Source organism: Macadamia integrifolia, chromosome 14, assembly GCF_013358625.1.
Source record: "Macadamia integrifolia cultivar HAES 741 chromosome 14, SCU_Mint_v3, whole genome shotgun sequence".
Taxonomy (NCBI): domain Eukaryota; kingdom Viridiplantae; phylum Streptophyta; class Magnoliopsida; order Proteales; family Proteaceae; genus Macadamia; species Macadamia integrifolia.
In genome coordinates this window covers 22,891,962-22,906,368 of record NC_056570.1, presented here as the reverse complement: position 1 = coordinate 22,906,368, position 14,407 = coordinate 22,891,962, and the positions used below count along the sequence as shown (strand labels likewise).

The 14,407-nt window shown below is 36.5% G+C and overlaps 2 protein-coding genes across 3 annotated transcripts; both read left to right on the top strand.

The window, feature by feature from the left end:
- Positions 1-1,264: 1,264 nt before the first annotated feature.
- LOC122060734 (probable leucine-rich repeat receptor-like protein kinase At1g35710) lies at positions 1,265-3,238 on the top strand. Its single transcript, XM_042623839.1, has 2 exons — positions 1,265-3,171; positions 3,216-3,238. Exons 1-2 carry the CDS (start codon positions 1,374-1,376, stop codon positions 3,236-3,238), a joined length of 1,821 nt encoding a protein of 606 aa, XP_042479773.1. The 5' UTR covers positions 1,265-1,373.
- Positions 3,239-3,285: 47 nt separating this feature from the next.
- On the top strand, positions 3,286-8,787 carry LOC122061409 (MDIS1-interacting receptor like kinase 2-like). Of its 2 annotated transcripts, XM_042624656.1 has the most exons (4): positions 3,286-4,452; positions 6,301-6,746; positions 8,115-8,447; positions 8,554-8,787. In XM_042624656.1, exons 1-2 carry the CDS (start codon positions 3,471-3,473, stop codon positions 6,660-6,662), a joined length of 1,344 nt encoding a protein of 447 aa, XP_042480590.1. In that variant the 5' UTR covers positions 3,286-3,470; the 3' UTR covers positions 6,663-6,746; positions 8,115-8,447; positions 8,554-8,787. The 2 variants fall into 2 exon arrangements, with proteins under 2 accessions (XP_042480590.1, XP_042480591.1); XM_042624657.1 differs by lacking the exons at positions 8,115-8,447; positions 8,554-8,787 and adding an exon at positions 7,846-8,108.
- The last annotated feature ends 5,620 nt before the right edge of the window (positions 8,788-14,407 follow it).

Here is a 14,407-nt window from a genome sequence, read left to right as displayed (position 1 = left end):
CAAGGCGTGGGAGTGGTGACCCAACTCGCCAAATTTCCAACCCTCTGTGTGGAAAACAAACCCATGTGACTTTGTGAAGAGACTTAGAGGAAAAAACAAAATCAATAGGACTTGAGAAACAAGACATGGCCCGACTACAAAAATTAGCAATCGAACATAATCAAACCTTTTATTTTGGGCATGAAAAACCGCAATACCATGTCCCGATAAGTCTGCATGGTCTCCTATTGATAGTTTGGTATGGTTCAGTTCAGTGCAAGTTTTTTTGGGCAAATCAAAACCAAATCGTATAATAAACGATTTCACATGTTAAAGTGAATGTCATTTATAAACTATTTCGATTTTTATTTTTATTTTATTTTTTTCTATGCAATACTAGTTTCACTTTTCTGATTCCTAAGCCTTGATCGTTTACATCGTTGAGGTATAGACTCAACCGTCCATGGATGTTTCAATTGTAATTAATATGCCAGAACTGTAAAAGAGTGCTCTATTGGAGCATTGTTTCAAAAATTGGATTAGTATCGTGAAATTGCCTGGATTGGACCCGTATCGATTGAGACTGATCCTAAGTCTTGATCGTTTTGATATCAATCCATTGGTACAACCTAAGGGTAAAAAAGTAATAAAAATCGATATATTTTTTTTTTAAGAGAATAGGGGTAAATCTAGGGTTGTCAAATGGTATGGTTTCGATTTCGGTGGGATTTATCTTTTGATAACCCGAAACCAAAACCAAAACCAAACCGGATATGGTTTATAGTGTCGATTTTAGGAAACGGTATGTAAATTCAGTATGTAATATCTTACATTTGGTTCACATTTAGAGATCAGAGAGGGAATAGGAAGAGACAATAGAAGATTTAGCATCCCCACCCTCTCCCTCTCTCTCACAACCCCATTTCTTACAAACCCATCCGGCGGGGTTCACGTTTTTGTTGACTTGCGATTACGTTTTTCACGTTCAGCCCTTTTGCAACGCTACAGGCTACAGTGGAGTCCTTCCAACGCTCGCACCGACAAAAACGTAGCTCTTACGTTCACTAATAACCGTTGGATTGTGATTTCTTAGCTGTACTTTTTTTTTTTGGTAAACAGAAATGGACGACATCAACTGTTAACCAAAGGTCCCACACAGTTTATGAACGCTTCACAACCACCACCTCTTGGAACATCCCCACCCTTTCCCTCTCTCACAACCCCACTTTTTACAAACCCGTCCCGGGGGGTTCACGTTTTTCACGTTCAGCCATTTTGCAACACCGACACCTTCGTTTCAAATTTCCAAAAAGTGAATTGCTTTCCTTTGGAAAAACAAAACCGTGTAGTCAGATTGATACTCTGCACATCAAAGAATAAATAGAGAGCATTTAATGGACGACATCACTCTCTATAAATTAGCAATCAAGATGACTCACTGCAAACAACATACATACAGTACCGAACCCATGGCTTACTACTCATCCACCCGTTCTTCTCCCACTACTTCTCCGACTCCATTCATGTCGTTTTTCTATCTTTGCCTTATCATCTTATTCCTCAGTACTTCCTCTGCGTTTGGTAGTGGATTAGGGGTCTCTTCCTCTCAGTCGTCATCAAGTGAAACAGAGGCTCTACTCAACTGGAAAGCCACTCTCCAAAACTACTCTGTCCCTGCTCTCCATTCTTGGAAGCTTACATCATCATCCTCAGCACCAATCCCCTGCTGCAACTGGTTTGGTATAACTTGTAACAAAGCCCGAACCAGCGTGGTTGAGATTAGCCTTCCAGGACTGGAGCTGCAAGGTACGCTTCACAACTTCACCTTCTCTTCTTTTCCCAATCTCCTTCGTCTCAATCTCAGTGCCAATGGACTCACAGGACCCATACCAGTGCATATTGGTAGCCTCTCCAAACTCATCCTCCTTGATCTCTCCAATAATTATCTTTCCAGCGTTCTGGCCCCCTTAAGTAATTTAAGCAGCTTACACTTCTTAGACCTCTATGGCAATGAAATCAGTGGCACAATTCCTTTAGAAATAGGGAATATGAAAAATCTGGTTGAGTTAGCAATAGGTTCGAATAAATTCACTGGTATGATCCCCCATGTCCTGGCTAATTTAAGCAACCTTCACTTTCTATACTTGCATACCAATGAACTCAGTGGTCCAATACCTTATGCAATGGGAAATCTAGAAAATTTGGTTGTGTTGGACCTATCTGCAAACAAACTAAGTGGTCGAATCCCTCATTCTCTGTCTAATTTAAGTAGACTAGAGACCCTCTCTTTGCTTTCGAATCAATTATCTGGTCCAATGCCTTCTGAAATCGGAGATATGAAAAATCTGATTGACTTGGTGCTATATCAAAACAGCCTCAGTGGTCCAATCCCTCATTCTCTGTCTAATTTAACTAGACTAGAGACCCTGCATCTGTTTGGCAATCAATTATTTGGTCTGGTGCCTTTAGAAATTGGAGATATGAAAAATCTGGTTAACTTGGCATTACAACAAAACAACCTCAGTGGTCCAATCCCTTATTCTCTGGCTAATTTAACTAGACTGAAGAGCCTCCATTTGTACGACAATCAATTATCTGGTCCTGTGCCTTCTGAAATCGGAGATATGAAAAATCTGGTTGACTTGGAGCTATCTTTCAACAACCTCAATGGTCCAATCCCTCATTCTCTGTCTAATTTAACTAGACTAGAGTTCCTCCATTTGAGTTCGAATCAATTATCTGGTGCAATACCTCAAGACTTTGGTAGCCAAGCATCTATTGTAAAATTTGCATTGTTCGACAACATCTTATCTGGAAGCTTACCGCAACAAATATGCCATGAGCGATCACTTCAACAATTTTTAGTTTCTAACAATAATCTCATGGGTCCTATTCCTGACTTTAGAAATTGCACAAGTTTAATGAGAGTTCGACTCGACAACAACCGATTAGTAGGAAATATAACTGACAATTTTGGTGTACATCCACATCTTCATTACATTGATATAAGTCACAACAGACTATATGGAGAATTGTCACCAAAGTGGGGAAAATGTAAGAATTTGTCCGTTCTGAAGATTTCTGGAAATAATATTAGTGGGAAGATACCACTTGAGGTTGGTCAGTTAACTCAACTTGGAGAACTTGATCTTTCTTCCAACCAACTTGCTGGAGAAATACCAAGGGAACTTGGTAACTTATCTACATTGCTCCTTTTGTATTTAAATGACAACCAGATTTCAGGGCGTGTACCAGTTGAAATCGGCAAGTTAATCAATTTGGACCATCTAGATCTATCGGCAAATTGCTTGATTGGATCAATCCCGACACAACTTGGTCAATGCTCCAAATTGTTGTCATTAAATTTGAGCTATAATTCATTGAATGGAAGCATTCCATCTCAAATTGGTGATCTTGTATCCCTGCAAGTTCAATTGGACCTTAGTCATAACTCAATTAGTGGATCGATACCACCTGAGCTTGCAAAGTTGATGATGCTGGAAATTTTGAACTTATCCCATAATATGATCACAGGCTCAATACCTTTTTCTCTTGAAAATATGGTTAGCTTAGTATCTCTTGATCTATCCGACAATGAGTTAGAGGGTGTTGTTCCTAACAATAGGGTTTTTAGAAATGCTTCTTCGCCACAAGCGTTTAGAAACAATAAAGGGTTATGTGGTGACCTTCAAGGTCTACTTCCCTGCAATCAATCTCGTAGAAGTAAGGGATTGAAGAAAAATGGACATAAGGTCCTCATATCCATCTTTGCTTCTTTGATAGGAATTGTATTCCTAGCACTTGCAATTATCGGTGTTTTCTACCTCTTGCACAAAAAAGCAAAAAAAGGAAATATAGAAGCAACAACAAGAAATCATGGCAATATATTTTCAATATGGAATTTCGATGGCCAGATTGCTTATGAGGATATTATTCAAGTAACAGAGAATTTTGATTCCAAATATTGCATCGGAACTGGAACTTTTGGGAATGTTTATAGAGCAGTGCTACCTACTGGCCATGTTGTAGCTTTGAAGAAGTTCCATCCATTGGAAGGTGAGACAATTATAGTTAATGATGAAACCTTTGGGAATGAGATACGTATACTAACAGAAATAAGGCATCGGAACATTGTCAAACTTTATGGGTTTTGCTCCCATCCACTATGCATGTTTCTTATTTATGAGTACATGGAAAAAGGCAGCTTAGCACGCATCTTGAGCAATCAAGTTGAGGCTATGGAGTTGGATTGGTTGAAAAGAGTAAATGTCATCAAAAGTGTGGCCAATGCTTTGTCTTACTTGCATAATGATTGTATTCCACCAATAATTCATCGAGATATTTCAAGCAAAAATATATTGCTAGACTTGGAACTTGAGGCTCGGGTATCTGATTTTGGCATTGCAAGACTATTAAAGCAAGACTCATCTAATTGGACGTCACTTAAAGGAACTCATGGGTATATTGCTCCAGGTATGTAAATTTGTCCCTACTAAATACTATGTTATTATTATTTTTTAAGATTTCTTTATTCAGTTTAGTATTTAAAACCTATGACATTTTTGCTAGATTGGGCCGTTGAAGTATTCATTACCTTATCTTATCGTCTAAATGGAGTAGAATTATTATATATTGGAATAATTTTGGGAAAAAAATATGTTATCCGAACTTTGAAAGATTTAGTATACAATCATCAAAACTTTGATTAAAAAAAAATAATCGTTTTAAATAGTAGGATGAATGTTCCCATGTCCTATTGTTATGACATTTATATGTTACATAATAAATTCTTAAATTTTCCATCTGTAAATACCCTTTAGATTTTTTATTTTTTACTTAAGCTAAAACATTTTACTTAATTGAGTCATTTTATAAAGAAACTAAAGAATATTGTAAATTGCTTATATCCCCTTGAGTTCTTGGTGGTCATAGATAAACTGGGCAAAACAGTTTTGTAAATTAACTAAAGGAATTTCAGAATTTTGAAGTGAAGGGGGAAAATAGAATACTGAAATTACTCATTTGGAGTAAATTATTTTCATCTGTAAATTACTTTATTATCTTGTGGTAAGTTATTTATTATATAGAAAATAGGTATCCCTAGCACGACTACGCTTTCCTACTGAATTAGAAAAAAGTTACAATAACTAAAATTCTTTTTGAGTGCCCAAAGTAATAGGAGTCGAGACAAACCCTATAGAATTGTATTAATCAAGACAAAGTACATATGGTTGGAGCACCATATGTACTTTAGGCCACCCTTAATTTTAAATTTATTTAAACAAAGTGCAAAAAAATGAAAATACATTTGGTGAGTCTAGTAGAAGGCACATGCAGCCTTATCTACAGAGATAAAAACAACCACTTGGATTTTTAATTTTTTTTGGGGGGGGGGGGTTGTGGGAGTCTTTATGTAGAATTCTTAGTAATCTCTACTCTGTGGATCTCTACATTATTGGCCGAACGTGCATTTAATGTTTACTCTTTATTTTCTACCATTACACCAAGCTTGCTAAAATTGATATATCATTTTGCTATGCTTTACATTTGACAGGTTAAAGATATATAAGTTAAGTTACAATAGGAGTAGACGGTGATGTAGACAATATATCCATAAAATTTTTAGCACTGGCTGAAAGGACCAGAATTTCTAGGTGGCCCCATCTAGAGACTTATTCGAGAAGACCATATTCCTACCATATGGCATGTCAAATGGGGATATAATGTTTGTGGACAAGTGGATTAGGTTCCCCCCACTCCTATTTGGAAATGATAAAATTTATCTGCTAATTTGAGTAGTAAATAAACAATATTTGAGTAGTAAATAAACAATGTTTTACCTGTACAAAACATGTATAGATAGGGTTACTAAAGTCAAAACCACAATACTCACTAGTAATGAAGAAGTATAGGCCACAAGTTTCCTCCAAAACCATAGAATAATTTATTTACATCAACTACTATTTTTTAGCCAAGTTTCCTATTGAATGGGACAACAAATTTTTGGGGAGAGGTAGACCCCAAGTTCTCTTGTTCATATGTGAAGCTTAACCTCAAGGAGTTTGCCAGTGGATAAATCAAGCATTAAAATATTCACGATCATAGAGATGACGTAGAGGGGGTGGTATGGATTATTGAGATATGCATGGACAGAGGGTAAAAATTTGAATTTGAGCTTTAAAATTGACACCTATGAGTTCATACATTTCTCTGCCATATCCATCATTTTAAATATATTATATTTTCTTGCTTCTATTTTAAAACTTATTTGTTGTCTTATTTATACACTTTCACTAAGCCTTTTTCTTTCTTCCCTTGTAGAGCTTGCCTATACTATGGTTATAACTGAGAAGTGTGATGTATATAGTTTTGGGGTACTAGCACTAGAAACAATTATGGGAAGGCATCCAGGGGAGCTTATCTCATCTTTAACGACACTAGTTGGCCAAAAGATGTTGTTAAGGAATATGTTAGACCCATGCCTCACCTTTCCATCAGATCCCAAGGTGGCGAAGGAAGTGATTTCTGTTGTGAGAATAGCACTTGCATGTTTACGTAGTCACCCACAATCTCGTCCAACTATGCATCAAGTATTAGAAGAGCTACTTGTTATCCAACCATCATCTATGGAGCATTTTCATACAATTTCTATAGGTGACCTAAATGATATTGACGTGCAATAATTGTGATCGAAGATTCATTTGACCTACAGGGGATTGAGGCGATTCATTTCAGACTACACTCAAAATTAAACAATAGTTCTCAAGGTCAGCCTTATGTTAATTGCTTCTTCTTCTTCTTCTTCTTCTTTCTTTTTTTATTTTATTTTTTTATTTTTAAATCCAATGTTTAAACTATATAACCTTTTAAGCTTTTGATAGGGATGGCATGGCTGAAGTTCTCATTGTAGACCACACAACTAGTCTTTATTTCTTTGGAGGTGTTTCTTTTTTCAAAAAAATTTTTTTTTTTTTGCTTAAGGTCAACAAAGTATATGTATTAAGAATGAAAGAAAGAATACAGAAAACAAATCTAAATCTTTTCTGAAAACATTTGTAATTATGAATTCTCTATTTTAAAATATATACTTAGCATTGGCAGTTATTTATTTTAATTTTACTAAATGAGGTTTTCCTAATGTCAATTCAATTCATCATGATCCCTTTCTTAATTTGGAACTTAGAAATGAAGTTGAAGGAAGCCACAAAGATTCTTTTGTTTCAGCCTCATGTTGTAGTGACAATTGGCTTCAAGGGGTTCTCTTTCACCTCCTTAGACAATTATGTGTTAACATTCGACCACTTTTCATTTTTAGTGAAATAAAGACTAAAATTTTGGTTATATATGATATTGAGGGAATATGAAGAATTCAAGGTTCAGATAAATGGGTCAGTTTTCATGGCACAAAAGGTTCCCAAAGAGGGTTGGACTATGCAAGATGAAACACCATGGCCAGGGACCAATATATTGGATCATCCAACTAAGGTGCTATTCTATTTACAATAGCATGATCTGAGTACCATTAATAGCAGGAGAGTTGTTAAGAGCATGCCTTTCTAGTTGGTTGATATGTGTTAAAATACCATAGTTAACCTAGAACGTATTCTTCATAAGAATGTTGTCTAGCTTAGTATCATTTCGTCATGATTTTTGTGCTTGGACGGGGGATCCAATATGTATAATGTTTGATAAACATGTTTCTGTCCTTGTAGTGCATTTATACACAAAATGCGTTATCTTTAAAATGTCTGCTTATAAAGCATTTTTTTTTTCTAAAACTAAACTACATTTAAGGACAAGAAAATGCTAAAGTAGTTGGGATCCGTACTGGTTCCTTTGTTTCTCAACATATGACTTGTGCAACAGATATTTCTTGGACAAAATGGTGTTCGTGATACTGAAGGAAATAAAATGCCATGTTTGGTTTATGTTTCTCGAAAGTAGCCACCGGAATTTGATCACCACAAAATAGTTGGGGACATAAAATACTCTGATAAAGCTCAATCTTATTTCTTCAGCTGGCACAACTTTGTTCTTTTTTTTATTTTTATTTTTTATTGAATGTGAGTCTTTGTAATATTCATTTCCAATGCACCTTATCTTTTGAATGTTGACTGTGATTATTATATAAGCAGGATGTGTTTTTGGAAGGCAAGCATTTTATGGCTATGATGCCCATGTAAAGAAGAAACCTCTTAGAAAGACATAAAATCGGTAGTTGTGTTGTGGTTCTTGGAAGAAGAACAAAGATTGTGAAAAAAGATATAAGGGGACAAAAGGAAATATCTTCGACATAAGCATCCTACCCCTGACTCGGCATGACTCACATTGGCTCATATAATCAAATTAATGTAGAAGTAGTTGAGTTGTGGGACCTGAACAGAGAACTCCAGCTGCAGAAGAGGAATGTCACATGCCAACTTTCTTCTGGATAATCCCAATTGGCTGTCGTTGCAGGGGTTTCTAAGGTAATAGTACTTCCATTGCTATAAAAAATTTTGATTGTCCTTTGCTTGTTTAGATATATCCAACTTTAGTATTATTTTGATGAATAGTTTATTTTGTTCTTTGCAGTGTGATTAGATGTCTCAGACCAATTGAGATTGAGGTTTGTTGTGCTGATTTTGTCCAACTTAAAGTATTTTCTTGATGGTTTTTTCCTTAATTTTTTAGAGAACGGTAAGTGTTCATAGTGTAAATGCCTTTTCAAATTTACTCTCACTCTATGCTCTGCAACTATGTCACTTCTAATCATGTATCTTTATTTTCTATTACTGTTACAATGTCCAGCATTTCTTCCTTCTACAAGTTTACGTGTTCAAGTATGGTTTGTCACATGACGTATTTCTCCACTATGATCTTGAGAAGTGTTGGATACCTCCTCATGATCAAAACTTGGCTTCTACTTGGCTACAACATGTAGCTGCAATCCCTAGTAGCAGCCAGGGGACAGCTAGGACGGAATCTCAGGGTTAGAGGTGGAAAATTCCACCCTAGGAGGGTATTTTTAAACCTGTCCCTCGGATTCTATTGGCTGCTACAAGGGGTTGCAGCCAAGTAGCTGCAACTTGGGCAGTAGCCAAATTTTTTCCCCTCTTTGGAGGGGACCCACATGCCCTTGTTCTTTGATGGCGAAATACAAACTGCATGACGCGGTTTTGAAAACCGACTCTCTCTCTCATCTTAATTATGTAAGATAGATTAAGGTGGCAATTAAAGACCTCATCTCTCTAATTCTCTTCATTTCCTATTTTCTGTCCAAAGCCAAGTCAGTTTCATGACTTTCAATTTTCACGAGAAATTTTCATAAAAGAAGGTTCTTTTTGGTGCTTTGTTTTGTACAAGAATTGTATTGGAGATCTCCTTGTCCAGTGAAGATAAGGAAGGTGAGATTTTTTTCTTTCATTTTCCATTGTCAGTATTGAGGTGAGACTGTTATTGTTCTTGTGATTCCACCTTATTATTTGGTGAGATATTTTGCTATCCAACAATGGATTATTGTTATTGATGCTTAATGGTGGCCTCAAGTTTATTTAGAGAGGAGCATTGTAATATCATTATTTACATAGTGAAAATTTGATCTGGACTAAGTCCCGTGGTTTTTACTTTTCATATTGGAAAGGTTTTCCACGTTAAAAATTGGTGTCTCCTATTATGGTTTGGTTTCATTGATTTATCTACATTATTAGTTCTTCGCAGATTGTTATTATATTATATTTTTATTAATTTGTACACTAGTGAGAAAGTGCTTTTTTTTTTCCAACATAGATGACATCTGTCCTTTGCTTGTACTCTCTTGCTTTTCTTTTGGTCCTTCTCTAATCTCAGTGTACTCAAGAGATCTAAGGGAATTAGATCTATCATTCATTATAAGGGCAATTACTGTCACTTCTTTATACTCAACCTAATCCATGTCCTCATCCTCCCTACCCCACACCCTCTCCTCCCGTAGCCCCCTCCTATAGCTCACCCCCTTTGCCTCACCTCTGTTCCCTGCCCTTGCCCCCGCCCTCTCTTCATTGATGGCAAGTAACACTTGTTCGATCTCCACTCTCAATCCTTCTATGTATCACCATCTCTTATTATTAGTTGCTTGAACTTGATTAAAGTGTATCTAAGAATGTATGCACCCCACTTTTCACCATTTGATTTGATTGGATGAGCTGCCAGCAGATCTATGCATACCACCCCATAAATGGGCCCAAAGCCCATAGATTGGGCTGGGCTGGTGTGAAAATATATAGACACATTTGTAATTTTTACTATATTTGCAACTTCTCTGGAGCATATGGCTATCTAAGAATGCTTTGGCATGGATTACAATAATCAGATATCTTATAGCCTTGGTGGGCCTTAGTTGGATTGATTTACAAGAGAGCTTTTGAGTTTTAACTTTCTCCAAGTTCATAATCTGCGCAAAAAAATAAATTAAAAGGAGGGAGAAAAGCGTCTACGTCTAGACACAACAGGTGCGGAAAGACCGTGTTGTCCCCGCTTTGAAGATTCTCTTGCCCACCCTCCCCAAAGTTTGATTACAAGCCAAAATTGCAACAAACCAAGAAGGACCACAAAAGCCTTAGACTGGGAAAATGAGGAGAAAATATTAAGACCATATGAACAACCATAAATTAATATTTTCATTCCTTGGAATGAAGGTGGTATGGGAAAAATCTTAAATGGTGAGTCTGTCCAGTATTGACGACATGACCATCCAAATCATTAACTTTTTCAATATGCTTTAAAGATTCCTTCAGAGTCATGCAGAAGGGAGACAGAAGAAAAATGATCGATAATGCAATCAGAAGAGAAAGGCCGCCAACAGGTAATATCGGGGAAAGAAAAATCCTCAACTGGATCCACAGTAGCTACATGAGGCAATGGATTTGGGCTTATGGTTTCATGGGTTTAGACGAGTTTGAAGCTTTGGATTCCTTATACAACCCAAGCCCAAGAGAAAGGACCTTGGATTTTCAATAATTTTGCCCAAACTCAGACCCCAGTCTTCTTGAACAGTTCTAAATTTACTGGCCCAATCTTATTTACAATTGTCTGGCCCATTTTAACTTCCATGAGCGGGGCTGTCAATAGGTCTTATCTTATCTACCCCAAAAAAATAATAATAATAAGAAATAAATAAATAAATAAATAAATAATAGTAGATCTTATCCTAACGCAGGTCTAATATGAGCACAGCCTGTTTGTAGCAGTTTCAAACTAAGCAGAACCTGCTTCAATTTTGATCTTACCCAGTTAGTAGAGACCGAATCCAATTGAGGTAGTCCCTCACTTGGCCAAGTAACAAAATAAAGCTTTCAAAGCCATAGACTCTACTTGTAGAAAAGCTTGGGAGAATGTTTCGCACCTGTAAATTTTGTATTGCCCACCATATAATAATTTTTCCTCTTTTATCTTCCAGTGGTTCCTATTTGAGGTTTATTCGAATATAAAATCTAATCCTGGCAATACAGTATCCCGCTTTTTTTTACAACCCAAGGATTCAATACAGCTTATTCGAAAGGTTTATTTTTTATTTTTGGAATATTATCTTGTACCACCCCTTTTTTTAAATTTATCTGAGATATCACCCTAAATTTCCAAAAATATCAAATTACTTTTTTGACACTAAACCCAGGGCATGGACAAAATGCACTGCAGTTGGAGGTGAAGAGTCCCAAAATGCCAACCCTTGAACCTCAAACCCCAACCCAACAGAGATAAAACTAGAAAGATCTTCAAGATAAAACCAGAAAGATCAAACGTTAACCCGTGCGCAACCAGGATATATTGTTTTAAGTAGGCCACAACCTCAACCCTTGTTTCTTCTCGTTTCTTTCTTCTCTCCATCTCTCCACACGCGACCAAGATAAAACCAGAAAGATCTAAGAAAAATAATGAAGAAACAGAGATAAGAAAAGGAAGCTGAGGAAAGAGATGGGGGTCTCTAATAGGACTGTATTACCGAATCTCCTATTTCCATAACTCTAATTTCATTAAAATGCATTTGAATCTGTGGATTGAAATGGACAATGGTTCTACTATCATCATTACTACTGCTTCCAAGATATATAAAGTAAATATTGAAGAATTTCGCTTTCCAATCCGACTTGATTTCTCTTTTGAGGAATAACTTTAGGGTTCTCGGCCTCGATCTTGCTCCCAATCTCCAAATCGGTCCTTCCCAAAGCCAACAGATGCCTTACAGTGGCAGCTAAACTGAACATTGCCAAAGTGATAGAGGTGAGACAGCCAGCAGCCCTGTGAGGTCTTAGGAGAAGAACTAGAGTGAGCTGTTTGGTGTTCTTCCCTCTAACTTTGTCATCGTTCTCGCTCCTCCCTCCTATAGGGAGGAAGTTCTCCTTCAATGAACCCTCTAACTCAACCATGGACCAGGTAGGGTTCTCCATCTTCAGGACCACTGGCATTCCACGGTGGTTCTTCTTTGCCCACCAACCAAACAATGGTGCCATTAATCCTCCTTATTTTCCCTCTTTTCTTTTGTGATGTGATTTTTGAGGGTAATTTGTCATTTAAAAAAAATACCAAGGTGACATGACATCACTTGACACTTGTGAGCTAACAGAATGGATTTAAGAGTTATTATTTTTTCAAAACAAGGTATGCACTATATATTTTTGGGAATTTAGGGTGATATCTCAAATAAATTTTAAAACAAAGGTGGTACAAGATATATATATTTTTTTTTCTAAAGGTCAGCAAGTATATGTATTAAAATAAATAAATAGAGTACACGTTTAGGAATCGATAATGAAATGAACAGCGTTACCCAGCTCCACCTACCTTCGGCAGAGCCATCAACAGGGGAGAAAGGAGCAAACGCCACCTCATTTGAAGACCACCTTCGGCATTGCCATCAGCAGTCAGACAAACGAGGGGTTTTTTTCTTAAATCTGTACAAGATAATTTTCCTTTATTTTTTATTTTTCTCGCAAAATCCACAGGAGAGTAGATCCCATGACCCTTATAACCTATTCGCATGCATGGTACCAACCGCAACTATGCTAGCAGTTGTCATTCTTCATTTTGAGTTAACTATCTAAGCTTTTAAAAAATGTTTTGAATCTCTTCAATGATATATGCTTTGCAATTCATAAATCACTATTGATAATAAATGAGTGCCCATTGTGCTAAGGCTAAGAGAACAGTTTGGCCCTACCAATAATTGAACTCTATGTCTAGGTACCGACTTGTTCAATCCCACAAATGACAAACGTGTAGGTTGGCATTAATAGTATTTATTAACACATGAAACTAGAAGACTTCCTAGGGCTTCATTATGCCACATCATGTCCCACATCTCAACCATGATTTTAGTGCATGGTATTGATATATATTCTGATATAGAATTTCTATGGATCATTTTGCGTTCACCTTTTCTGGTACATATATGATATCGATCATTGTACATTGATCAAGTATCAATATCTACCATGATTGATTCAATTTCGATACCTAAAACCATGTTCCCAGCCCCTTGTTCCTCCCCCAAACTTTCCCAGTTGCCCACCTGTTTGAGATTAAAAATGTAACCGCAAGCGTACGGATCAGTGTAGCTACGGGTCGAACACAGGGAGAGCAGCCACTTTATTTTTTTATTTCTTTTAATAATGCGAAAGTGAACCGATTAATGATTGTGATCTAATTCTAATTACCGTCCTAAACATATGTATCTAAAATAACGTCTAACCATTCGTCATCTAAGAATTTAAAGATGCAAGCCACGCAATTAAAATTAAATAAATAAATAACTGAAAATAAACAACCCACGCAATTAAAACAAAATAATAATAAATAAATAAATAAAGGAAAAAAAATGCTGAAATAAAAATAAACTAAAAGAAAGGGGGTAAAGCTAGAGAGAGACTCACAAGTAGGTTTCTCTACTTAGCCCGAGGGATGCATCATAATATGAGCTTCCCTACTTGACCAGAGAGTCACTCTTACAAGGGTTACTCTACTTGGCTTTAGGGAAAGGGAGACAATTAAAATAAAAGTAATAAATTGATGGTTCTATAGCTAGGAGGGGCAAAGCCAATACATACACTAGCCATGAACCTTGGGGGAGAGGGATAGCAATAATGTAACGACTGAAAATAAAAATCCCAAATTAAGAAAGAAAGGGTAGTCAGAATAGGGAATGAGAGGGGGGAGAGAAGACTACTGAAGGAGTCTACTTACTTGAATCAATGCTTGAACTTGAAAAAAAAAAAAATTGCTCCACGGCTCGTGATCTTGTCACCTAGATCTAAGCCTAGAACTATAACTTAAAAAATTACAACTCAATTGCATAAATCATAAACATAAAAGGGCTAAAAAAAAAAAAAAGAGTGCTTGCATTAATTGACATAAAAAACTATTACAAAAGTGATTGAAGAAAAGATAAAGAAGAACTAAAACTAAAGAGAGAGCA

What these genes read in the sequence shown, in the direction of transcription:
- LOC122060734 (XM_042623839.1), top strand. Translation starts at nt 1,374, where the DNA reads ATGGACGACATCACTCTCTATAAATTAGCAATCAAGATGACTCACTGC. An exon ending in AGAAATACCAAGGGAACTTG is followed by an intron (nt 3,172 to 3,215) that starts GTAACTTATCTA and finishes AATGACAACCAG; the next exon opens with ATTTCAGGGCGTGTACCAGT.
- LOC122061409 (XM_042624656.1), top strand. Translation starts at nt 3,471, where the DNA reads ATGATGCTGGAAATTTTGAACTTATCCCATAATATGATCACAGGCTCA. An exon ending in TCATGGGTATATTGCTCCAG is followed by an intron (nt 4,453 to 6,300) that starts GTATGTAAATTT and finishes CTTCCCTTGTAG; the next exon opens with AGCTTGCCTATACTATGGTT.